We start from the raw sequence: 27,212 nt of genomic DNA on the forward strand, positions 1-27,212 counted from the left end.
TTGGTCTTGCAAACTTTATATGACCCAGCACAGGGGAATGCCAGGGCCAAGAAGTGGGAGTGGGTGGGTAGGGGAGCAGGGGTGGGGAGAGGGTATAGGGAACTTTTGGGATAGCATTTGAAATGTAAATAAAGAAAATACCTTTAAAAAAAAAAAGTTCCCCAGGTGGTTCTCAACATGTCGCTGAATTGTGGAACATTGGCTTACATCACGACGTTGTGGAGCATTAGTGAAGCATTGGCTTACATCATGCTTCTCTTCTCTCCTCTCAGCTCCAACAGTCTATATCCCTGCTAAACCCAGAGCAGCTTTCATTCTGAAAAAGCACAGGCTTTGCATTTTCTTTCCATTTATGTCACAAATAAAATTAGTTTCCGCCTATTATTTTTTCCTTCATCTGTCCCACCCACAGTGATGTTCATTCGTGTTTAATTTAGCAAATGTCAGTACTGAGAACTTGCTATGCATAAGGCATAAGCATTCTGCTAGAGGCTCCTGTGTAGGAGACCTCACTCTCAATGCTGAAGAAGCTTCTGAAGTCAAGTAGCCCCATTAGGATGCTCTATGGGCTAGAATACAAACATAATGTTGGATGCATCACCCTTATTGGAGTTCTTCCATGCTTATGTAGGATCCATTGCATCCTCATGGGTACCCCAAGTGGTAGGTTACTTTTCTTCAGAGAATGGCGAGGCTTGGGGAGGTTGGGTGTCATGTCCCAGGACACCCAGTTGGCAAGAATGACTGGGATTCACCCTAGCATCACCTCTTATATTTGTGCTCCCAGATGCATGATTGCTGAGGTCATCTGCATGCATAGTTTATTTAAGCATGTATTTACCTAGACCCTGGTGGTGCAGGCGTGGAAGCTCTGATATTCAGGGAGCAGAGACAAGAGGATAGCAGGTTCAAGACCTGCCTGGGCTACAGAGTGGGTTAAAGGACACACTGTGAAACTTAGTGAAAACCGATCCCCAAATAAAAGCTAAAACGGAATGAGGTAGAACACTTACCTCACAAGTGTGAGGCGTGGGGTCAATCCTCACTACCAGCAGTGGGATTTTCAACTGCTGAGGCTGATAGTCCCAGTAGGAACAGTAAATTATAAGCATTATTTCCACAGACTGTGGGATTGTAAGAGTGTGTATGTACATGGTCACATATACCTGTACCTTATGTGTGTGCATATTTAAATGTGTGTCCATGGTCATGTATATGTGTATACCTATAACACATACACAAAGTGTGTGTGCATGTGTGTGTATGTATGTATATGTGTGACTTGTGTGTATATATGTGTGTTTTTGTATGTGTATGTATGTGTGTATATGTGTGTGTATGTGTGTGTATGTGTGTGTGTGTTTAGAGGCTGTAGGTTGACAGAGTGTCTTCCTCTATAATTTTCCATCTTTTTTTTTTTTTTTTTTTTTTTTGAGAAAGGGTTCTTCCTTCAATACCCGGGGCTCAATGATTGGCTCAGTGAGCCATGGGAACTTACCTATCTCCCCACCTCCCCTGTCCTCCCCAGTGTTGAGATTACAGAAGTGTGAAGTATCTGCTGTGCCCTGGAATGCAAACTCAGGTCCACTTGCTTCTGTGGCAAGTGCTTTACCCACTGAGGCATCTCTTTAACCCTCCACAAATAACTTTTCCAACTTAAAAACATCACATAAGAAGGGAGCTTGAGGCTTTTGATCACAAAAGCAATATATCCGAAAGTCCTGTAGTTCTTGTCTTAGTACTAAGGTCAGATGTCACAGTTTGCTGGATACAGGACCTGGGATAAAGTCAGTAGGACAGGAGCTGAATCATGGCAAATGAGACTGGAAGGGATTTGTAAACCGAGCCTACATGGCAGATTAGACAGAAAAGACCAAGGTCTAATGAAGAGGAAACCGGAACCGGAACATCCAAACCAGACTGCGCGTTGGCAGCAGAACTGGATGTGAAATCCAGAGAGTGTGTTTCCTAACGGCAAAATCTACCACAGCCACCTCTGAAGCCCAAGCAGACAAGCTGTGGCGAGGAAAGGATGGCCAGTGGGTGGGGAATTGTTCCTGTTTCCCTAATTCCTAAGGTGGACTCTGATTCACCCCAAGGCTTTTACTTCGGATGTGCTGGAGGCTTCAGAAAAACCTGGCACAATGAATGAATGAATGTCACACCTGAAAATAAGCATATGCAAATTCTCTAGTTCCATGAACTACTAAAAACAATCAGGCATAAGCCTTAATTAATTTAGCAGAGAGGGAGAAAAGTCTTAATTTTGATAACAGTCCTTATTTTCCAGTACAACTCTTTACTTCACCTTTACTCGAAATACAGTTCATTAAACAAATATTATATGACTTGAACATTCCTCAGCCGTGTCCTGCTCGGGATTCGCCACCAGTCCCCACCCTTCTTCTAGGTCAAGTGTGATCTGACCAACCCTGATCGCCTGCTGTATGCTCAGGGTTGAATGCCCAGATGCTTCTCTTCAGAGCGGTGCAGAGACAGATAGTGAGGTCATAGCCTCCCTAAAGCCCATGGAATCATCTCTCTTTAAATCTCAGGGACTGCCAGACTGAACAGCTAGCTATGGTAGGCGGAGGGGAACAGCCAGTCTTAGTAGAGAGGGCTGAGGAGGCCAACCCAACCTCTTTCAACAAAGCTCCTCTCTAGAGCAGGATGTTGTGGGGGTGGGCAGCCCATCTGCTTGTGGGTATTTTCACCCACTCAGTCCTCCTGGTTACGATGGATGCCAAGCACAGCCAACCTCCAGTCATGAGCAGCCGTCTTTCTGCTACCACAGGCATTTGGATCCTGGGATAGAAGTCGGCTCGCCAAAGGTCATGTCAGCACACATATCCATTTGGAGACATGTCCGGAAGGATGAAGGGTAACCACCTGAGTTGTTCTGCCCAGCCTCTCTTCTAGTTACTCTCTATCTCAAGGCTCCCATCATAGCTGGATGGCCAGCTGGAGGAGAGAGCATCAAGGCAACTGCTGGGCTAAACTAACCCCTGAGCGCGGATGAAATGCTTAACCAAGGAAAGGGATTCTGGCTCCTGGGTTCCCCACTCTTCCTTTCCTGAGGAGGGCCTGAAAAGATACAGCTGGGGTGTCAGAAGACTGCCTCTCGGATTGCAGGGAACACAGTCTACCTGGAGACTCTCTTAGCATGTAGACTCAGACTCACATTCACGAACACCCAGACACAAGCCTGGGCATTGCCTTTCTGAGGAGTTCCCAGTAAGCGGGTAGGCCTTCTTAGGCTGCTTAGCGTGTGGGCTGCACACTTAGAATGACCTGCGTCTTACAGGCAACTGCATCCTGTTTGTGACATAGATGGATCACGGAACAACGTTGCTGACAAACGTGAACAGAACACACTGGCTTCTCCCCTCTTTGGTCTGAAGTGATGTTCGCAATAGTTATTTTTCCGACCTCCAGAATAGACACAACATTGTAAAGCTCAGTAGGATTTTCAGCAACCCCTGCCTCCGCCAACCCTGTTTTAATGCTCACCATCAACAGATGCATGGCCCAGAGGTGAGAGCCGCAGCCTGGCTACTTCAACCTGGAGAGCAAGACCCTGCCAACAGACCATGGGTAGGGGTGGCTAGGTGAGAGAAGAATGGGTTCTAGCTTTGCACAGGTCTAAGAAAGGATGTGTGCTTCCTTTTTCTCTGGACCAGCACTCTTCCTGGGTTGCTCTGTCTCTCTCTAGTTATTGCCTTAGAGAGTGGCAGGGAAGAACCCACATATTTATTGAAAACATAGCTAATAAATCTTGAACAGAAAAAAATTAATAACATGCATGTTTTCCTAGGATGTTATAAAGTCACACAATCTCCCACAAACTCTTACCAGCACTGCTTAAACTCATATACAGACCAGTGATTAAAAGCAAGAACAAAACTCAAAAATTCTGGGAATCGTAAGCTAGAGATCAGGAAACTGCCTGTGAGTAGCAGATGGAGCAAAGACCATGACAAGGGTAGGAGGGTAGGAGAGTGGCACGGGAGTTCATGGCCCGTGGCAGCACGATGGCTCTCAGTCTGCTTCCAAACTCTCACTTCTGCAAGCCTGCACTAGCGTCCCTCACTGGTTCTCACGCCTCAGGACCCACAGACTCTGGCTCCAGTCTCATCTTTCCCACAGCCCAAACTGGACAACCACAACAAGTTATTTCAGTTCTTACGATTTTGCTTCCCCTTCAAAACAAAGGTGAACCTTCCCACTCTTTGTATCTGCAGGGATGAGTTGAACGGTGTGGAAGCTGGGGCACACTGGGCCTTGGCTCCCATCATCTCTCCTGCCGGGAGAGTGAGAAGCCACTCACCTGACGCTTGCACTTCCATGATATACTGGTGCAGGTCTTGGCCCTGCTGGATGACCTCGAACGTCATGTTGTTCATGGCAAGCTTCCGTTCTGTGTGGCGCTGTAGCCGCTGCTCTGCCAGGGTCAGATCCTCTGTGTTGAAGTCATTCATCTGCCGGAGCAAGTCCTCGTTCCAGGCATCCAGCTCTGCGGTGACCTGTGAGAAGCACCACCGTCAGTAGGGGCTTGCTGGGAGCATAGGACGATGCTAGATTACAACTCCTGGCCGAAACCTTATCAGCTAACTCATCCCTCGCTGTCCTCTTCCACCCTTAAGCTATAACCACATACAAACTTGTTTGTTTGTTTGTTTTTTAAATAGCAAGTTCAATGTCCATAGCAACAGCAAACATTTGTACACTGAGTTAATAAAGTTTATAAAGTTTTGGCATTGTTCATCTCATCGTGACCCTCACAGTGACCCACGGAGGCAGGCAGTATGGAGATCTCCGGGTCTGCCTTCTAGAAGCGGAAACTGGCCCCACTCAGATGGGCTGCTGTAGCTGAAGTTTGCCTTGATAGTGAGGGACACAGTTGCTTGGTTCTCCTGTCTGCAAAGACTTCATCTGAAATATTTCATTACCGAAGGGACCTTCAGAGCTAAGTGGTTCGTTTACTTCAGAAGCCACAGAAGCCTGGAGAACGACTCAGGTTCCATCCTCAGTTAGTGGCTACTAAAGCCAGGGCGTCCCTCCCGGTCCCTGTGTTCCACTGTGCTAGATGCTCTCATCATTACAAACGGTGAGTCCGGAAAAGGGTGTCCAGACTCACTGTGTATGTGTGCTAGTCCTCTAGAGCAGTGGTTCTCAGCCTATGAGTCTCAACCCCTTTGGGGTAGGGGTTCGATGACTCTTTCATAGGGGTCACTTAAGACCCATTAGAAAACATAGATATTTACAGTAAAATTTATAACAAAGCAAAATTACAGTTATGAAGTAGCAACAAAAATAATTTTATTTGGGGATTTTTTGATAGATAGATAGATTGATTTATATGTACAGTGTTCTGATAGATAGATAGATAGATAGATAGATAGATAGATAGATAGATAGATAGATAGATAGATAGACAGATAGATATGTACAGTGTTCCGCCTGCATGCCAGGAGAGGGCGCTAGATCTCATTTTAGATGGTTGTGAGCCACGATGTGTTCAATTGCTGGGAATTGAACTCAGAACCTCTGAAAGAGCAGTCCAGTGCTCTCAACCTCTGAGCCATCTCTCCAGCCCCCATTTGGGGAATATTTTATGGTTGGGGCTTGGGGGGGGGTCACCACAGCATGAGATACTGTATTAAAGGGTCAAAGCACTAGGGAGGTTGAGAACCACTGATCTTGAAAATCAAGCAGATTCTAATCTACAGAAAGCAGTGATGATAAAGTGAAGCACGGAGCATGTAATAAATACAGGCACTGGCTGGTGGGGACTAGCTAGTTCATTCCCTACATCTCAGCTCCAGCAACTTCACATACTCTGCCTCCTGCCCGCTGCTAACAAAGGCACAGCCCTCTGCCCTCTTTACATCTCTACAATGAACCACAGAGGAGCTCCAAAGTGGTGAATTCCATTATCCCCTGAACTAAAGTTTCTATTATGTCTTCTTGTGTTGTAACCAGAGCCAGTGAAGGTAACAGTCTGCATGTGGCCATCTTTCTGAGGAGTGACCATGGAAGTGCCCCTAGTTCACACACTTGCAGCGTGACCCAGCAGTCTAAGCATATACCCCAGAGCCCCAGTTCAGTGGTTTTCATTTCTCTGGGTCTACCCCAGCTGACGGGTATCCTCTTTCTAGTGACTAAATGCAAGTTGTCCTCATCAGAGGACACCAGGAAGTAGATGCCCGCTAGAGAGGCAAAAGGAGTGCCCTTGAATCCAAGCTGTGGCAGTGCAGGCTGGGTTGGGAGAGCAAAGCAATCCTTTCCAGGGCTGCTTGTCTGGGTCACAGGAGTCTACTTGTTGTCTAAAGGGAAGATCTTTCTTCCAGCAAAACAGAAACAGATAAAAGCACAGCAGCTGCCTTTGAAGTGGAGACTCCGGGAACTGCAGAGTTCTTCCCTCTCTGCTCTGGGTTCCCACCTCAGCCCCAGATCTTTTCAGGTCAACTCAGAGAACTGCTGAGCTCAGCAGGGAAGCCCAGTCTCTACTCATTGTGGGGGAGGCCTGGGAACCAGTGGGTTAGTGAGGAAACAGATTTCTATTGGATCCTTGTTTTTGAGGGACATTTATTTCCTAACACCAGAGAGGGATTAAATGGAGAATAAGACATACCTCATTTCATAATAAGAGAATTTATAGAATGAACATGCTGTTATAAAAGAGGCACATAAGTAGGCCTTTTCTTTCTATAATTTTAGAAATTAGAATATGATTTACATGTAATGCACATATTTTGAGCACTTAGTTCTGAGAGATCTGACGGTTTCATACAATTGGGTGTACAGTCATCACCCCAAACAAAATACACACCCATCACCTCAGGGAGCTCATTTGTGATCATTTCAGGCATTTCTGCCCTCCTTGCATGAGGAGACACTCTCAGATTTCTATCAGGTATAGCTCTGCCCAGTTTTGGATTTTTCTCTGACTGAAATCATATGCTCTACTGTCTGGCCTCGTGTTCAGCACGCCATATTATAGGCATCACTGTTGTGGGTCAGTAGTGAACATTCCATTCTTCCTTGACGTAGAGGAATGGAAATCATTGTCCAGATGGTTCGCAACTCCCTTACCCTCTCTCCTGCTGACCGCTGTGTGGCTACTATGAATAAGGCTGATGTGAGAATTCTCATACCACTCTTTCTGTGGGTGCAGCTTTCCACTAGTGTTGAGTGGAACAGGCTCATGTTTCTAAGCAACTGGCAGAGTTCTTCAAGGGGATTATAACCTGTGATGGATCTAGTAACAATGTATGGAAGTTCTAGTTGCTTTACACTCTCACCATCTTCTGTCATTACTCTCTGTTTAACTTTAATGATATTACTACATGGGGAGTGATACTTCATTGCACTTTTAAGTGTACCTACCTCATGGTGCTTGATGTGGATAATATTTTTCTATGCTCTGCTGGCCGTTTGTATATCCACCTTTATAAAGTGCTTTTGCCACCTGTGTTTGGTTTTTGAGACAGAATATTGCTATGTAGCCAAGGCTGACCTTAAACTCAAAATCATCCACCTCCGACTAAATGCTGGGAGTACAGGAGTATACGACCTCATCCAGACTCTTCATCTTATATGTATCTGTAAGTGTCCTTAATAGGTCTGGATAGAAATTGCTTTTGAGATAATCTATTGAAGTAGCCAGAACCTAACTTCAGATCTACTCCTTGTGGGAACATACAGGAAATTAGAACAAAACTAAAACCCTGGCAGGAAGGGGGGTGGGGCTCTCTTATTTTACTCTTAGCTTTTGTTTCTATAAAATTGATTCTATAGTGGTTCTTTTTGTTACAGGAAGATTCCAGATAGGTTCTACGACCAAGAATCTTTGACGTGGAAAGCTTTGTACCAGTTGGTGGTCCCTGGAAGAAGGCTCTGGGTTGCTCAGAGGTCTGGACCTTGGGACTATGTCTGAAACCAAAGGTCAAGCATGTGTAGTCACCTGTGTGAAGTGTCTCTACACTCTGCCACCTCTCTGCTCAGTCCCTACCATCCTTTTTGATTGACAAAGGTAAGATGAAGCTCAAGCCTACTGTGTGGCTTGAAGAACAAGGGCTTCTAGAGCTTGCCTTCTAGAGTTAGCCTGACTCCCCAGGCTAACTCCCGGGCCTATAGCTCTGCAATTGGCATTCAATTCCCTCCTTTTCCTAGCTTTCTGAAACATGGTCTGCCAGAGCCATCGGTTAGTGTGACTTGTATGTACTTGACATTTCCTGGAGACAAATTAGTCTCTGGAGCATCCTCTCACTGGGACCTTTTCCACTTTCTTTCTAGGGTACAGGGCTGCCATACAATAGGGGCTCATTTTGTTCCTCCTCTTCTTCTTTTTTTTTAATGGCTTCTAACCTCTTCCCTACCTTACTGCTAATGAGCAAGGCTGGCTTTCCAGCTGTACCTTAAGGTTTCCCATGGAGAATCTGCTGGTTTAAGGCTGATTCTGCGAGTGAGCTCAGCTCCACCACCACTTGCTGGGGACCATGTTCCGAAATGACCTCATCTGTCTCCCAATCTGCTGGAGTCCTGACCACTGCTCAGAACACACTCTCCGCCACCAAGAGCTTCACAATGTGCCAGGCCAGAGCCTATTCTCTGGCTCATCCCAAGACTTGGGAGGTGGGGTTAGGGTGAGGGTATGAGTGTGTCTGCTCTCACAGAGACAAGACTGTGAGAATGAGAGCCTGCACCGGAAATGAACTTGGTGATTTAACTGTGTTTGGAGAGAGTTTGGTCAAGCTTGAAGCAGAGTCTGAACCAAATGCGAGCGGAAATAGAAGCTTCCCAAGTGGATGCGCTTAGCTTGCTGTTGGCCTACTTTGTTTTTTTTTTTTTCTTCCACTCAATTAGTTCCTCATCAGCTCTCAGACTGTTCAGGGACCCTGGAGGCTCTAGGGCCTCTGTCTTCCCCACTCTCCTGATTTAGAGTTTTAGATCAGGATGGCTAAGCCCAGTGTGTGGCTAAAGAATGAGGCCTTTTTCAAGGAGCCTGAAGAACAATGACCTCTTTGAAAAATATTTTGGAAAGACTATTGTTCTAACAGTTGTCTGTTCTAAAGACAACAGAAAGGAATTAGATACATAACTAAAACTTTATTTATTAGAGAAGATTAAAAAGTAAGAAAAGAAGTCCAAGAATTTCCTACCGGAATAGGTTCACGAAAATCAACTGATGGACAGAAGCTGGAATCATCTTAGACAGCCCTCCTCATGGGCTCCTCCCATTTCTAGTCTTCCTAGGTGTTCTGGGGAACTTGTTAGCCCAAGGATTTTATTCTGTACCTTCTAAATAAAAATTAGTCTTCCTCTTTTCTTCTCCTTCCCTTCTTTTCTCCTTTTCTTTAAAAATATTCATAAATCAGTGTGGTGGCTTGAATGAGAATGGCCCCCTAAGCTCATATACTTGAATGCTTGGTTCCCAGTGTGAGGGACTGTTTGGGAAGGAGTGGGAGGTGTGGCCTTGTTGGAAAGGCGTGTCCCCAGGGTGTGCTTTGAGTTTTCAAAATGCCTAGGCCATTCCTAGTTATCTCTGTCTGCCCTGTGCTTACGGATCAGGATGTAAGTTCTCAGCTACTGTTTGAGTGCCGAGCCTGCCTCTCAGCCTGCTACCAGACTCCCCACCATGATGGTCATAGACTCAGCCTCTGAAACTGTAAGCCCCAATAAACTGTTTCTTCTACAAGTTGCCTTGGTAATGGTATCTTAGCACACCAACAGAAAAGTAACTAAGAAATTATATATATATATATATATATATATATATATAATATTATTATATAATATTAATAATATTATAATATATAATAATACTATATATATTACTTTACTTGAACTTTTAAAGTTATGCTCTTTGAGTGGATCAATAAATTAATTGTTTGTGGTCTTGTGTAAAAACTAATTTACCACTTTAAAATGGTACCCTTAATGGTTTTACGTAGGGCATTTTTGTAGGTCAATGGAAAATACTTAGCTTTCAATTTTCTCATTTTAAGAAATGTCAAGTCTCTGTCCTGAGAGGTTTTCCCAATATGTATTGGTTATTCATTCTGTACAAGGCAAAGCTTGAAGGCTGGATGTTCCTTTCCTCTGGCAAGCCACATTCTTAGCCATGTGGTTCACACCTGTCCAGTACCACTGCATCTTTACCAGAACACAAAGGCACACAACATTGAACCTTGATGAGATTTCTGTGTTCAGATCCACAGCATCAGACCTGCTTAACAATTGCAGAAGGACCTGAAAATGTTCATCAGAAACCTCTGATAATGTACTGAAAATGATGATTTTTCCAGAAAACTCAAGATGTATGAATGAATATTAATGAGCTTTTTAAATTTTATTTTCATTCATTCATTCATTCATTCATTCATTTTAAGGAAGATAGTAGGAGAAACCTCCCAGTGATTCTGATATGAGCTTAACCAAAGCATTAGTAGCTGATATTAAATTATTATTTGATACTACTACTAATTATTATTAAATAAATGTTTTGAAGGAAGTTTTACTTCCCTGTATCCATTATGTGAGTCCTTCTCACAAGTATGCTTAGAAAATGCTACAGTGATTGCTAAGAAGGAAAAATTTAAGAGACTACCTCAAATAGATACTAGGGGTTTTTTTTGGTATAGTCAGTATTCAATTCTTTTTAGTTTCACAAAATAACATAGTAAGGAAGATAAAATTAACAAAGAAAGGAAAGATGATGAAACTGGATGCGGTGATGGGGTCCTTAGATGGTCACAGTCCACTGTGGCTGTGGGGTTTACGGCTGAGTCCCTGGAGTGTTGTGCTCCCTGAATGCCAAAGAGTCCTGATGATGGGGCCGACATTTCAAACCTCTACAACTTTGACAGTGATATTAAGTTAAGGTCTATCTATTTTTATAAGCTGTAGGACTTGCCATACAAGAAAAATGAAAGAAAGAAAGGACAAATGAAAAAAATGTAGGAAATCTATTATTTAAGTTAGAAAAAAAGTAGTTTACCAGAAGCACTTACCTGAAGTGAGAGAAATAACAACACAACACCAGACAGGTCAGAGCATGACGTCACTAGAAAGGCCCCGCCTTGATGTTCTAGGAGAGGCCAGAGCTCTAAGCAGGACACACTTTCAGATGGGTAAATGAACAGGGCACAGCCAACTACAGTCCCTTCGCCAGAGGACAGTGAAGAGCAGTGGTACCCAGAGGCTATGCCCTTCTAGAATGACCTGGAATGCACCTCACACAGAAAAGAAATCTATGGATGTTCAGATACGGGCTATGCCCTTCTAGAATGACCTGGAATGCACTTTACACAGAAAAGAAATGTATGGATGCTCAGATACAGGAGAGACCCATGATCATCTACTCAAATATTTTCAGGAATTTGAAATGAAGCTTTTTTTTTTTCTATTTTTTTCATTTTCTAGTTTTTAGGATTCCCAGACTAGGGACAGAGAGGAAGGAAGAAAGAGGAGGTAAGGAGACACCATGCCTGAGAAGGTGCGGGACAAACAGCATAGCTGCCATGTAGGAGCTGGTGGGGCCACCTAACTGGGTCCAGAGTGTCAGTGATGGAATATAGATTTTAATAAGTAATAACTTGTGGATATTGGAGGGAAGTGGGTTAGTCATGTGGAGGTTAGGAAATGGTCCAGGCATTGAGCTGTTTAAGGCTTATCAAAATCTAAAGGCTCTGTGTGTGTGTGTGTGTGTGTGTGCGCGCGCGCGCGCTGTGTGTGTGTGGGTGCTTTAAAAGAATCTTTACCACTCTCAGAAACCATTGTTCTACGCAGCTTCAACACAGAAATAATAAGAATAACTCTGTGAGGCAGTTATTACCAGTTGATACCAAAAAGGGTACGCCACGATGGTAACTCCGATCTTCCAGAAGTGAACCCAAGAATCCATGGTAAAGCAAGGATCTGACTTCCTCCTGAATCAAGATGTCAATGATCACTGAGCCCTGCTCCAGACTGACTGTCCCCTGTCCCCCTCACCACCCCCACACTGCTGAGGTGCTAGGAACACAGTGCTTTATACATAACTAAGCAAGTGTTCTACAATCAAGCCAGATTCCCAGAGACCCCATGGGGAGACAGGTCTTTCCTCTTATAGCTCCTGACATCATGACTGCTGTGTGACTTCCCCTAATGCCTGGCTTGTGTGCATCAGCTAGGGAGGCTGCCTAACTTTAACACTTCTACTCATGAAAGCCATAGAGCACTCAACAGCCAACCATACAGTCTTTTAGGAACCATACAAGAACACAATGAACAGTAGCTATCCAAGGAAGTGATCCACAGACAGGATGTAAGCAGAGAGGATCTGCTTAGCAGTCAGGATGAAGGCGATTGACAAGATAGGACCTAGTGCAAGGGGGATCCTGTGAGTTCTAACGTAACAGCCGGAAACACAATCCCTCTGATGTCTTCATGGATGCAGCAGTGGTCCCCCACCTGGAATGGTTCCCTCAGGACATGCACTATCCCCCTTCTCCTCCTTTGCTGTCTTTTCTTCCCACTTCCCCCTTACCTCAATGGTGTACTGTTCAAAGATGCGAAGCTGCAGGAAGATGTCCAGCTTGATCTTCCGCTCGTGAAACAGCTCTTCCATCTGCACCTGAGCATCGTCCAGCTGCTGGAGGACAGACTCGATATGGCTGATAGAGCTACTGTGGGGTGTCTTGTTGTTGGACACCGCTGAGTCCCTGTGGCAGAGTGGGGGAAGGAGAGAGGGAGAGGCCTTGCTGTGTTAAAAGTGATGGAGGAGCATGGTGACAAAGTAGATGCGAATCAAGTCAGCCTGATTAACAAACCAATCCACAGAAGTGCTGCCATGACCTGATACCATCTTCTTAGCAAGGGAACCAGGGATGAATTCACTCTCTGTGGAATTCATACCTTTATTTCCCAAACTTGCTGCTCTCCTATCCTCAAAGGGATAGGATAAAACAAGCTAAGAGAAAGGGTATCCAACATCAGAGAAACAGAACAGTTCCACGCACATGTGTCGTCTAAGATACAGCTTTAATACGCACATGCACACATATAGCAGAATACATAGAGTCAGACAAAGGGATCTGAAAAGCAAAATCAAAACTTGTCCTATTTCTGCCTCATAGGACTGTTAAAATGACATCATGGGGTACCAAAATTATTCGCCTACTTCACAATGCTGTGCTTGCTCTGTGGGCTGGTGTTCTGAAACAGACTGCAAGCTATAGTTAGGAAAGCATAGGACCTGGATGGAGTCTGTAAACATGGTTTAGGTTCCTGCTGTGACATATGTAGGCTGGTGGCCCTGGGAGATCACCAGCCCGAGCCCCAGCTACCTCCTTATGGAAAGACATAATCTCTCCTCTTTCACCCCATACCTTGCTATAAAGTAGGCAGTTATGTGAACCGCAACCAGGAACATGCTAGAGGAACTAACCCTAGCAGCCCAAGGAGTGTCAAGGGTTCCCTAGGGCACAGTCTGGAAGAATAAGGGTAGCTGATATAAATGGGACAAAAGGCAAGGGTTTCAGAGAGGATGGACTTGGATTTGGAGTTTAAAGAAACAGATGGACTCATCCAGGGGGAAGCGGGGCGGCTCCTGCAGTGTTCTGTACAAAGGCAGCAGGGGTAAGAAACATCGCAGAGTGGAGGGGCTCCGGGGGTGTTGGGCCCAGAGAAGAGGTTACTCACGGGGAAGCTACAGAGCGCCCGAAGCTTAAACTCTGTAGAACTTGGAATAGGCAGAGCTCTAATATGTGAAATCAACAGGCTCGCCTGTTACTGTGTGACACATTGGCTTCCTCCGCAACCCAAGAGGTCAGTAGGCAAAGGAGAGAGCATTCGTGCTCCATTCTCTCCCAAGCCGGTCCCGAAGGCCAGGTACTTTTAGCTTGGGCTTGTCTCAGAAGCAGCAGGGCCTGCGTGCAGGCTGTCTGTTCCCGAAGATAATGAGAGCTCTTACTGTGTCCAGCAGCTTTCCCCGTGCCGCTCGGAGAGCTCCCAGCCCTACCTCCGACTCTTGGTGCATCAGGGTGGGAAGTGGCCATAGTTTCTATCTCCACTATTGTGCGACTTCTCCAACCGTTAAGTGTGGTTAATAACGCGAACCAAGTGTTTGTTGAATGTTTTGTCATCAGGAGGATCTGGCTGTTCTCTCGGATCACTCCCTCATGCAGCATCCGGAAGAAGGATAATGCTGTCTGCCCTGCTGTACAGCTTCCGTGCAGTGTCACAGTAGGAATCACAGAGACACTACACAAGCAGCTCAGAACCCCAAGGAAGTGTCAGGAGAAATCCTGCCAGTGTCCACTAAGCTCCACCCACTTCCAGCTCGTTGACATTCTCTGATGTCAGGGAGGGAAGCACGGGATCGAGTCAGCCCTGTGGATACATGTGAGTGTCACCGTGCTCTTGGACAGGTGCACAGGGTCCTTGCTACAACATATTGTCATAAACACTGTAGAGCAGGCACCGGTCACTCAGGGCCTCTGCCACCCCCAAGCAGCCGTAAGCCCTTGGGCACTGTGCAAGCCTAGCAGTTGTGAGGGACATGTGGCATCTGGGCAGGCCCAGTCCTGCAGAGAGTAAGAGCAGCCATTTCAAAGTTCTCTTCTGACAAAACCATTGCAAAGCCCTGCAGCTGACATAGAGTCTAGAGCATGCGCCTTGATTATACAAACAAGGCAGCCGAGGCTCGGACGGCCTTAGTGGCTGCCCACCAGTTAGGCTTTTTCTTAGAAGTAAATGACAGAGCTTCCTAGGTAGGCAGACAAAACTGTCATGCATTATATATTCATGAAGATGAATTGGGGGGAAAGGTAAAGAGGCTGTCTTGTTAGTATGCAATAGGAAAATTCAGTACATCTCATGTGCATGTTTAGAATAGAAATGATTAATTTCCGACAGGGAAAAAAAAACCATACCAGGGCCTCTTAAAGGTAATTTTTCATTGTTTATTTAATTGGACAATTGGAATGGGGGAAAAAAGCTTTCTCCAGTTGAAGTGATACCCTGAGCCCTCAGGGCTGGCCTGGGACTTGTTGATGAGATTATTTCTGTCTATAGCTGGCAGAGGTCCCAGCACTTGGTGATTTGGGGGCAGGAACTAGTCCCTGGGGGCAGGCATCATTAGCTCCATCAAATCCTATTTATGCAGCACCTGGGCATGGGGCTGGTTGCTGAGGGCTTGCCTAAGGCTTAGTGACACTTTATCTGAGGAGCCAGTGCTCTTGACAGGGACAGGAACTAAACATTGATGGCAACAGAAGACAATGAGTGATGTGGGCGATTGTAAACAAGTTCATGCTCCCAACAGAGCTTTCCTGATTTACTCAGTAGTGTGTGTTGACAACAGGGGACTTTCATTATCCAGACAGAAAGGGACTATAGAAAGGTCACAATGGCAACCTTCCCTACATCCCCAGGAACCCAAAGCAGAGCAATGGTGACACAGGATTCAGAGTGTGGCCTGAGATCGAATGGTGGATGTGAGCAGAGGAAGCCCTGAATGTGTGAAGGTCTGAGTGTGTGTGAATCTGTGTGGGTCTGTGTGTGTGTGAGTGGGTGTGTGTGTGTATGTGTGTGTATGTGTGTGTATATGAGTGTGTGTGAGTGTGTGTGTGTGTTTGTGTGTGTGTATGAGTGTGTGTGTGTGTTTGTGTGTGTGTATGAGTGTGTGTATGAGTGTGTGTGTGTATGAGTGTGTGTGTGTGTGTGTGTGTGTGTGTGAGTGTGTGGGGGGGGGTTGGCATGAACTGGCCATATCAAGGACCATAGCCTCAGACCCACGGGAAAATGACAAGACCTCTCCCACTACCTCCAAGGTGAGGCTCAGAGAGATGGCATTCTCTGGTCTGTGCGGATGTTTGTAACATATGTAGAAAATGTCCACTGTAAATTTCTCCTACAAAGACTTCTCCTAGTGAGATTAGCTAAGCCTGTCTATTTGATTCAGTTGTAAACATAAACACTGCCTCCTAGTTGAGCTTTATGCAAGAATCCCCCTTCCCTGTTCGACTATAAAATAAACGTGCTGAGGCTCCTCCATCAGAGACCCCAGTCCACTCGATCCCAGATTTTCTGTGTCTGTATATTCTTTTCTTCATTCTCCCTTAGCCACAGAATGGTCCATTCCTGTAGCTGTGTTGGATGCAGCAGCTGGATATCACTATATTTAACAACGTCTATCTCTTTGCATGGCCAAATACGACATTATTCTTAATGAAAATGCTATCCGTCTTATTGATTGCTGAATAGCATTCCGAGTGATAAATAATGCTCTGAAGCGTTCATTATTGCTTTCCTGGAACACTTCAGTCTAAACTCTAAACTGGATGTAGTACAGGCATTTGTAAGTCTTACAGACAGAGACATGGAAGCTGACACAAGATCACAAAGCAGGCTATGGCTGAGTCAAGACAGGGACAGGACTTATCTGGTGTCTAGCCCGAGGCATTCCCCACTGGAATCACTGCCCATGCTGACCTGGCCTCGGTGGGCTCCCCCAGGGAGGGAGGCGCTGACCTGAGCTGCTGGATTAGGTCTTCGCCTTCCTTGATGACATTGAGAGTGGCATCCAGGGTGGCGGTCTGCTGCTGCTGGAACTGCTTGATCAGCTCCTGGACCGCATCCACAGAGTCTGCACAGACATCCTCCAGCACCTCCTTCTGAAGGTCCTCCATCCATGTCCACAGCTGTGTGGGAGAGAGCAGAGGCTGGACTGGGGGCAGCAGAGAGGGGCCAGCACGAGGCAAGGGCAACAAGAACTGGTGAGGAGCCAGGTCCTAGCCCAGGAGTCTCTGTCCTCACAGGCACTCCCAGAGGCCAGTGTGTGCTGCTAGCTGATGCTCGCTACCCATCACTGGCAAGCCCACTTCAGGAGTGCCGACACAGCCTAAAGACGGGAAAACCAAGTATTTCAGTGGAATCTGCAGGCCTCCTAGAGCAAAGAGACTCCTCATCTTTGAGAGACTAGGATGAACAAGAGAATGGGCAAATATTTTATTTTAGGAAGGAGAAAATGAGGGGCTCTGTACACTTCCTTCAGGCAGCCTAGAAGTTGATCATATTACAAGTATGTAAAAACGATGGACCGGGTGACAGCCAGGGAAGATAAACTGTAACCTTAGCTACACTCAACTGTTTTCCTCCTTATAACATCGCTAGGTTATTTTGAAAGTTAATCACTAAAGGCGCAGCCTCCCTTAATTTCAGTGACAGTGTGAGGTAGTTCTGCATTATATTCCAAATGATGAAATGGAGCTGAGATGGCATTAGCTATTAGACTGCTTCAGAGAGGCTAAGTCTTGTGTTTTGAATAAATGATCAGTGACGTTGCTCCTGATTTGATCCCCATCACATAGTTGAGCATGCAGTCCCTGCTCTGTCCATTCTTTCTCTTAGAACACACATGGCAATAAACTAAAACAGCTTTACACAACAGAGTGGGCCTAGTTCGAGACCCCCTAGAACCTTGGTAGGGTAGACTAGTCAAGAGGGCTCTTCAGTGATGCATGCATGTCAGTCCTACCGATATCACCCATGTGACTAGGAAGGATCAGCCGCCGCCGCTGCTGACTTTCATATAGATCAGGGCAGCCTTAGAAAAGGGCAACCAGGAAAAGCCGGAGAGAAGGGATAGCCAAGAAAGATGGATGTTCAGGGGTGGGATGAGTGAGGAGTGGGATGCGTGGTAGCAGGGTTCATGGATGAGTGGTTCAGCAAGGAAATCATGTCACTCTGTTGCTTCTTCCTGCTGATTGGCTGCTCTGTTGTACGTGTTGACCTTTAGGGATGCTGAAAGGAACATCATCCCCGCAGGCAAACATCTCCCTTAATCGCTTTGAGGAGATTGTTTTATTCTGCCTTTCGGACACTAGCTTTTTCGATTCTTAAATAAATTCCATGTCTGTTTGGTAACTGGAATGGACGGTGATGTTGTTTTGCTCTGAGGCCGTGGTCTTTTTTGAAGACGGGGCTGATTTACTTTCTTTCTGGGGAAGGCAGGTAGGCAAGACAAATGCATATGTGTTTGTGATGTGTGTATTTCTATGAGACATAAAGGGTATATAGAATTATTTCACATGGAAAAAAAGAAGAGGGAGGTATTTAATACAGCTATCTAATTAAGAGCTGATATGGTGACTCTGGGCATATTTCGTTTTTTGACTTAACATTTATATTATGTTTTTTTTTTAAAAAAACCAGTTATTTTGAATGCCCAGGGATGACAGCATTTCTATGGAAACGTATCAAGAAAAGAAAATTCTATCTGGACAGTCTCTACAGATGACCTGGACTACAAAGTCTCAGGATGTGGCCTGGGACATTTCTCCTTTTCCTAGCTCTCTAGACCAACAACCTGCCTGTTGCCCATGTTGCTGATGGGTGTAGGGGGGGGAGGGAGGAAGATACTCAAAGATTTGCATAATCTGCACTGATCTCGGGGTGCAAAGAGGGACCCACAATATTCCCATCGTGTCCCTTTATCAAGTAGTTCATCTCTTTAAGTAGCTGATGAAAAGTTGTGATTCTGAGACTAAAATGGCAAATATGGGGCCTGCTTGGGTCTGCATCAGATCCTTTGTGTGTTATGGCTGCTGGATTAGCGTTCTTGTGAGGTTCCTAACAGTGGCAGTGGGCATGTCTCTGACTCGTTTGACTGCTCTTAAAGCTTGTTTCCTTCCGTTAGGCTGCCTCGCCCAGCCTGGATCTGAGGGTTTTAGTCTTGTCTTTCTCTATCTTGTTTGGTCATCTTTGGCTGTCATCTCTTGGAGACCTGGTCTTTTCTGAAGAGGAAATGGCGAGGTGGGGAGGGGACAGATAGGTGGGAGTGTGAGCTGGGAGGAGCAGAAGGAGGGGAGACTGTGGTCGAGATGTATTGCATGACAGAAGAATCTATTTCCAATAAAAAGTGTGTGATTTGATAAAGACGAAATACTCCAAGTTCTCAAAAATAATATTAAGTTAAAACAGATGTGGTGATTTTGAGGGGTTGTGTTGTCATGCAGAGGCAAAGTACTTGCTAATAGGCTTGTTCATGATTGCATATTGAAAACAAACACATCGTAACGATTTCTTTCATTATTTATGTGTATGTGCATGTTTCTATGCATGTGCCTGTGCATGCAGGTACCCATGGGGACCAGAAGTCTTAGAGCTAGAGCCACCCAGCATGGATGCTGAGAACCAAACTCAGGGTCTCTGAGAGAGCAACAAGCACTCTTAAGTGACGAGTCAGCCCTCCAGCCTAGAAGTATAGTTTTTTAAAAATCAAGCACAACACCCCAAACTTCCTGGTATATTTATAATCTTTATTCTATGTGTGATCAAAATTGTGGTTATGCCGGATGGTCATATTGTTAATACTCTTCGGCCATATGGTTTACCAAATGGCTATACAATACTCTGTTACATAAGATGCACCATGACTTGTTTAACGAGTCAGTGAGAAACATTTATGTGGTCTCTAAGTCGTCAAGACTGAGCAGCACTGGGATGAAATGATCGGACGATTTTAGTTAGCTACCAGACTCCTATGGTTGAAAAGAATTCACAAAGAAGGTGAATAGGATTAGAAAGACTTTTTTAATCTGAGGAAGAAATGAGATAGAATGTAATCTTATTCATATCTTCCATTTCCTTTCTGATCCTAATTAGAGTGAACCTTTTGGTATAGGAAGCAGACAGAGGCAAAATGACAAACTTTGGTTTGCATAGACATAGGGAGTCTAGATTAAATCATTTATAAATATGTACATCCAGTTGTCACACAGAAACCCTCCCGTGATGACATTCTAGATATGTCATCACTAGGGCAAACCTTTAACAAATGTCTGGAGGGAGAAAGGACAAGTGGGGGAGTAAGAAAGGAAGGTGCTGAGGGGACCTACCACAGCATCAAGGCCACAGAGCAGGCCGAGCAGCTTTTCTTCATTTACTACAAGTCTCTGAAGGGAGGATGGAGAGGACAACCCTAACAGTAGACCCGACTGGCAATCCTACTCTAAACAGAAGGCCAGATGCTTGTCTTAGAGTCAAGCAGGAGTCAAGGGTGAATGGACCAGCACCAAGGACGGGGATTACTTGCAAGGTCTGCGGAATGGCCAGTCTTGAGACATATTAACCTGGAAAATCAAACCCCAGGAGTGATTTTATCAGAACCCTGAAGCTTGCTTCACCTGCCCACCACAATGCCCTCTACCTGCTCTTCAGGTCTCCAGGAAAGCTCCTGCTGGAGAAGGTACTTCACCCTGCTCTTTTAAATTAATTAGTTAATTAATTAATTAAACAAACCCTGGACATCTCCCTCTTTTCTTCTTTGCCTTCTCCCTTTTTCTTTTTCTTTTTCTTTTTTTTTTTTTTTTTTGGGTAAGACTACTAGCTTCCCATTGTCAAAGAACACAAGCAAGACTACATTTCTCAGCCATGATCTACCTCCTCCTCAAGTCCCTGTAAATGAGGAGAAAGAGGAGGAGGGGGGGGGGAGAGGGAACAAAGAGAAGAAAGAACAGAGGAGGTGGAGACAAGAGAGGAAGAAGACAGCTATAGACAGCAGTTAAGAGTGTAAGCATGTCCAGGCTAAGCATCCTTAACCCACAAATCTGAAATCCAAAATAACTCTGAAAATGCCAAGTCTCTCACTGGATTATTTCAGATTTTGGTATCAAGTATGCTGGACAGGATTTCAGAAGGCGCTTGAAGCTGCACCAGTGAGGCACTCCATAACCTTAGGCAAGTTCTTTCCTTAACATTCCTCATTTGAAATTATGGGCAGTAAAATCCGTAAGCTTATGAAGAAGATTACATAAGGTGATGTACTTGGCCATTAGCAGGTATTATTTAACAACGCCAAAGCTGACTCATGCACACTTAGAATGTTTGTGCTTACAATGAACCAGACCTCAGGTGAAGGAAATCACCTATACTGTCTCAGGCTTACTTATTAACTATTAGTATCAACACCTAATGGAGAAGAGAAAAATGAAGCAAAACAGAAGGAAATCTGGGTTTACATTAAAATAATAACATACTTCGAGCATCAAGTCTGATTAAATTATTTCATAAAGAAGGGAGCCCAGCACCAGGAACATTAGTGACCGGCACAAGCTTATGTGGTTTCTTAAGAGACGATCTGGAACAGAATCCCCGTCTTTTAATTCCACTGACAGAGGCGGGGAGATGCAGTTAGACAGGGCTCCTAGATGCCAGGTTGCCCTGTGGAGAGTGGTTCTGCAATAGAAACTGGCCTTGTCTACCACCTCCAAATAGAGGCCATGACCCTGTGACCTTCTTCTGGAGGAGCGGAACTCCTGCTCATTCATACTCCTGGGCTTTACCCACAGGCCCTTAATGACCAGGGAATCCACATGCCTTTGATTTCTGAGATTGTCATTAAGAGTCAAGTGAGCCACAAGCAAGCGGACAACCAGGCAGGAAGCCCTGGATTAGAGCTAATCCTCTTGTTTCACAGACACTCTTCTGAAAGTGGCTGTAGGTCCCATGGAGATGAAGCAGAGCCACCTTCAGGGGCTCACCAGGTCTCCATTTGCTTGGGGGAACTCAGCTCACAAAACATTATCTCTGCATGTTTTTCTCTGATAGGCACTGCAATGCTGCACAGTGGTTCTGACGAACTGTCAGAAAAGCCTGTGGATTAGCAATAGCCAGACTTCTTAATGCACTCCCCAAACCAAAAATCAACTTAATTAAGTAGGGTTATTATTTTTTTCCTGAGCAGCAATCAAACCTTAATTAATACCCTATTAAAATAAATTCCTAGGGGAACATAAACATTTGCATACACCAAATGAGTTCCTCTGCCAAGGATGTTACCACACAAGATGCTAAACGGGCCTCCCTCCTGCCCACTTACTCAATTCCAGACTGCCCCCTGTTAATCAGTGATGGAGAGCAATCACAGGTTTGCCATCACTGCCTCCTAGGGGACCCCTGCTCTGCCAAGCACTTTGCAGGATCCCCCTCCCCTCTCCTTTCTCCAAGTGGTGAATGATTCTGTCTTGGATTGAGTCAGCTTGATGTGAAGGACATCTCAGTACGGCTTCCTCCACTGCCTATCATCTTTCTTCCTGATAGAGTAAACATCACTTTTCATACCCACCTCCCTGCTCCTGAACTGTAGAACCTATGGAGAAGACTTGGTGTTTTAGACAATCAGTAAAACAGAGGGAGTTGGGAGTGCTTAGCTATCTGAGCCTGGTCCCCAGGGTCCACGTGGTAGAAGGAGAGAGCTAACTATGGCAGCTTGTTCCCTGACCTTCACACTTTCGAAATGGCACAGAAGTATTCCACCTCCCCCAGAATAAATGCAATAAAAAATTAAAAAAAAATTATTTTAAACAATCTGTAATATTAGAATCGAACACACTTGGAACGCCTGAACGTTCCTTGCTAGTAGCAAAGACGACACTGATCAAAATTCTGAGACTGATCAAAGTTTCTGACAGGAAGAAGCATCCAAGAGAAATGGGGTAGGTGGTGGCCCATTTTTGATTTGTACCCCCTCTTTCACCTACTATTTCTATATCAGAGATTTGGAAATGTCTTGAGCTGCAGGCAGAATGTTCTAGTTTAAGCTCCTAAAACTGCCTGCCTCCGTCACTCTTCTCCCTTTATTGGAGCGGATGGGAGTTTGGTACGTTTGGTACTGACCTAAATGCAGGTTATCAATAGCAAAGGACTCGAAGGTTACTAACCCCTAGCCTCTTAGGACATTGGTTAGACCTCAGTCCAGTTCTTCGGAGCCCGACTAACTTGCACGGGGCACCACACCCTCTCACTCCTTACCTCTTTGGTGTGCGTGTGGAAAGAGACCGACATGTCCAGGAGAAGCTTCCGCTGCTCCACTCTGCGCACAAAGTCTTGGATGCGCACCTCCAGGTGCCGGGCTGCCTTGTAGATCTCCTCCGGATCACATTCCCCAGTCTGAGCCAGCTGCTCCGCCGCTTCTAGGAGCTTGTCTGCATTGGTGTATGTATTCTGCCAGCAACAAAAGTGAGGCAAAGTCAACTTGCAGCCAGGGAACAAGCTTCGCGCCTTCTCACAGCTCACCCTGGAACTCCCGAAGGAGTGAGCACAGAGGGCGGAGGCACCGAACTGACAGCTCCCTGATCTGGTACCACTCTGAGTGCGCGGAGCTGGCACCTCGCCTCCTACCAGGCAACCAGTGGGCTGCTGAGCATAGTGGGCACTGACTAGGAGCCTCGCCTGCTTCTGGGATGTCTCGGAGGTGCAGCTCTCTAGAGATAAGGAAGGAGGCCTGTGAGAACCTCCTTACCCCTTCTGCTCAGATTCCCCACCCTCACAGAGCCCCTTCTTTTGTCCTCACATCTCAGGCTGCTTCTGCGGGAGTCGGAAATAGCACATCCACAAGGATGCTCTGTGCTTCTCTATGCGAGAACCATGAAAAACCGCCAAGTAGGAGGCTTGCTTTGCCCCCGCCCACCATCTCCCCTTCACTCTGGTGTTTATCTTTTGGAAGGACGGGAAGCAGGCCAAGAGCAGGGGGAGGGGATATAGACTAGTTCCTTTGCCCCTGTGAAGGCTGGATGCTTACAGGCAGCTTAGCAGGGGATCTGGTGGGTGTGTTTACCATGGGCTGCTGTGTCCCTTATATACATGTGAGTGCTCCTAGGAGCCTCCAAACCTGTCAGTACCCAGGATGGTATTCTCAACAGCATTTAAAATGTAACCCACCTGCCATTATTGCCCATCATGATGGCGGCCACTGCTTTTAAAGTAGATGTTATATCATGAATGCAACTTTTCCTCAGCTGGCTACTCTTAATCTAACACATCCTGACATCCGACCTGTGACGGGTACACATAGAGTTACCCATATCCTCCAGGTCAGCACACTGCCCTATGGTGAGGAACTGTTGCTTACTGAGTGGATCTCGAAGCAGAAGCCATCATCAAACCCAAGGTGAGCAGCTAACTGCAAGAGGCTATGGCAACAGCTGCATGGAACTGATTCTGTCTTCCTTGAGCCTCTGAGTGCTACAGGATGAATTATGGCCTGACACTAACACCAAGGTGACCCTCTGGAGGCTTCTGACCCCGCTTCTTCGTTACTGAAAGCATGAAGCTGATGATTAGGAATTCCCAGAGACGTCCCGAGGGATGCTTAAGACTCGCTACTTGATAAGAAACTGCCCAAGGCAAATGCCCTAATGTTGGCCAGATAGGATTTAAAGGAAAAACATCATTTGTGCCAACCAGGCAACTCAAGAAATGACAACCAGACTACAACAATGACAACCAGACAAGCCTGGTATAAAGAAAGGGACTTTTCCACAAGTTTAAAAAATGTGAATTCTACAAAGCAAATGAAAGGAGCCATTCAGAGTTATCAGAGAGATGAGGATGAGGGGCAGGAGGCCTCCCAGGTGGTGAGCCAGGTTTTAAAAACAAAACAAACAAAAACCAGTTGTTTCTGAGTTGGATATAATATTCAGTTAATAGACCCATATATCTGAAGAAAGTTTTTTTTGTCTTCAAGAATTCCTCAGATTTCTGCCTTGAACCCTAGGAAATCTCAGATGCACAAAGAAACCCAGGGTCAGAACTCTATGTTTTACACAACCAATAACATTTTGTTGCAAAGTTCACAAGACAAGTATGCTTACAAGCATGATTCAAAACCAGTAATCGAGGAGTGGGGACCGCCGTGTCCTTATTTGCTAAGGGCATTATTGGTTTAAGTGCATAAAGCCCTGGTTCCCAGAAATCCCCTAATTCCAGGGAAAACAGGCTGGCTGGTCACCCTAATACTAATAGCGTTACAATCATTTCAGGGGGACAGAAGCATGTAACATTTACTTTGTTTCAAAGAAGAATAAAATCATTGTTGAGAGAGATAACATGGTAATATATAAACAGGGCAAGCAGCACAACAGATAATTGGGGGCTAGAGCTTCCTGGGAGGAGACAGGTGTTAGAAAGAAAACAAACATCTGCAAGTGAGGCTAACGACAGCTATAATAAACACCTTGCTAAGAACTACCCGAAAATCTTATGCATAGGTCTCCTTTAATTGTCACAATAACCTACGAATTGGTGCATTTTTTATGTGAAGAAACCATAGAGAATTGCTGGCTAAGGTTGCACAGCCTCAAGATGGTAGCACCATTACTGTTTCGCTTTGCCTCTCCCACCGTGGAGGCAGATGTCTGTGGGTAGGTATGATTTGCCAGAGGAGGGAGGCTTCAGAAATAAGACACTTCATGTCCTGGGTACTTACTGCATGTTATCCCTTACCACAGTTGTTATCACACGGCAAAGGGACCATGTATGTCCATGGTACCTTCTAATGACAGGGGAACACCCTAAAGGAGGCTTCTATATCTTATTCATCTTTGGTTCCCCTAGGCCAGGAGCTGTGTCTGGTATACAATGAATATATCTCTACTAATTGTTTGTGGAGTGGGCAAGACTAGCAAGAGGCATGTGAGCGTGGTGTGTCCAGATAACTGAGTCAACCCAACTAAAACTGGAGAGAGGCAGAATCAGGCCGAGTGGGGCAGAGGAGAGCTAAGTGACAGTTGCATAGAGAAGAAGGGATGATACAGCCAGTCGAAAGGCAATGTTACGTACGCTAAAAGCTGGGCCCCCTGCTTTGTCTGTGCCCAACCTTCTCTGCAGTTATTACCCAAAAGACCTCTCAAATCCAGATTCAGCAGGCCTCCTGTCTACTTAAAAGGGTTTGTGTTTTCTTACACACGTGGATAAGTGACTTAGAATGGCATATGGGGCCCCTCTTCATTTGACTTCCCTGTCCTCTTCGTCTGCATGAACACACATCACCCACCTATACACCCATCTATAAATAAACAACTTCCCTTTCCAGAACCTTAGGTGATGACTTGCATGTGTACCGTTGCATCTATTTCTGTTCGGGATGCACTTCCTTTATTTTTCTACACGACCAACTCTCAATCACCTCTTAAGGCCCCCGCTTCAGTGTCACTTCCTCTAGGAAGTCCTTCCTTATCCCATCCTTTTTCTGAAGACTGACCTAGGGACCCTTTTCTGGACTCCTGAAAGTGAACTACACTGTCCCTCACTCCCACACTTCCTCCAAAAAGGCCATACCTACTTCGACAAGGCCTTACTTCTAATAGTGCCACTTCCTGGGCCAAGCATATTCAAACCACCATACCCTGCCTCCTATCAGATCATATTCGCTGCTTTGGGCCAGATGGTGTCTTCCATCTTTTTTTCCTTCATATCTAGTACCAAGAAAGTGTTCCATAGGTATTAGTGAATCAATTGATAAATTAAGTAATACATCAATCCCCACAAGTCCTAATATTCAACTCTGATCCCCACACATTATCTGATATAAGACTTTAGTGGTGGCGCACGCCTTTAATCCCAGCACTTGGGAGGCAGAGATAGCCAGATTTCTGAGTTCGAGGCCAGCCTGGTCTACAAAGTGAGTTCCAGGACAGCCAGGGCTACACAGAGAAACCCTGTTTCGAAAAAAACAAAAACAAAAAAACAAACAAAAACAACATGCTGAACCTCACGTTGTTCATTCCCACTTACGTTACCTGATCACCTGGTCCAGTCTTGAAATAAGAATCTGTTCAGAGACTATCAATTGAAATATTATCAAAGAAATATGCTGACCCCATATCGGGACAAGTATTGACAAGAGATTTAAGTTCACCTTCTCACCAAATCAACAATGGGTGCTGCCCCCAGGCCAGGCTTGACCTCACTCTGACATAACTCTTGGCCTGTGTTAGCTTTCCAGTCAGCTAATCACTGCCTTGGACTTGAGCCCTTGCCTGTGTTTCCCACCTGGCATGCCAATCATACATTCAGTGCTGGGATCTTGATCTCCCAGCACCTCTGAGTCATAGGTTTGGGTCATGCAGATGGTAACAAGGTTTTATCGCTCTCACTACTCTGCACCAACCAGGTAAAATACTCCTGATAGTAGTTTAGCTCTCACATCTAAGTTTAATTCCCTGCTGCAATCTTGCTCATTATCCTTTTTGTTTGGTCCCCAGATATGTAACAATAGTTCACCTAGGATAGTTTACCTAAAACTATAGGAATTCCAGCAACACAGACATTGCTTCAGGTTTCTGAGGATGGACAGGTCAGGGACATGCCTTTTAAAAGCAAGGGGTAGGGAGACAGTGACTGAAGCTTCTCTGTAGTCAAGAGTCAGTTTCCACAGTGATGTG

The 27,212-nt window shown here is 45.4% G+C and overlaps 1 protein-coding gene across 23 annotated transcripts in view; it reads right to left on the bottom strand.

Annotated features, from left to right (window-relative positions):
- Positions 1 to 27,212, bottom strand: part of Kalrn (kalirin RhoGEF kinase) — a 603,889-nt gene that overhangs the window by 270,211 nt on the left and 306,466 nt on the right. For 19 of the 23 annotated variants that reach the window (XM_029544638.1, XM_029544639.1, XM_029544636.1 and 16 more), the window contains exons 11-14: positions 22,801 to 22,992; positions 16,480 to 16,688; positions 12,533 to 12,707; positions 4,328 to 4,523 (exon numbers count right to left, since the gene is read on the bottom strand). In XM_029544638.1, the coding sequence (XP_029400498.1) occupies positions 4,328 to 4,523; positions 12,533 to 12,707; positions 16,480 to 16,688; positions 22,801 to 22,992 (772 nt within the window). The remainder of the gene's footprint in view (positions 1 to 4,327; positions 4,524 to 12,532; positions 12,708 to 16,479; positions 16,689 to 22,800; positions 22,993 to 27,212) is intronic. The other 4 variants (XM_029544643.1, XM_029544642.1, XM_029544653.1 and 1 more) reach the window with 1 other exon arrangement.

Source organism: Mus pahari, chromosome 12 (genome assembly GCF_900095145.1).
Source record: "Mus pahari chromosome 12, PAHARI_EIJ_v1.1, whole genome shotgun sequence".
Lineage (NCBI taxonomy): Eukaryota > Metazoa > Chordata > Mammalia > Rodentia > Muridae > Mus > Mus pahari.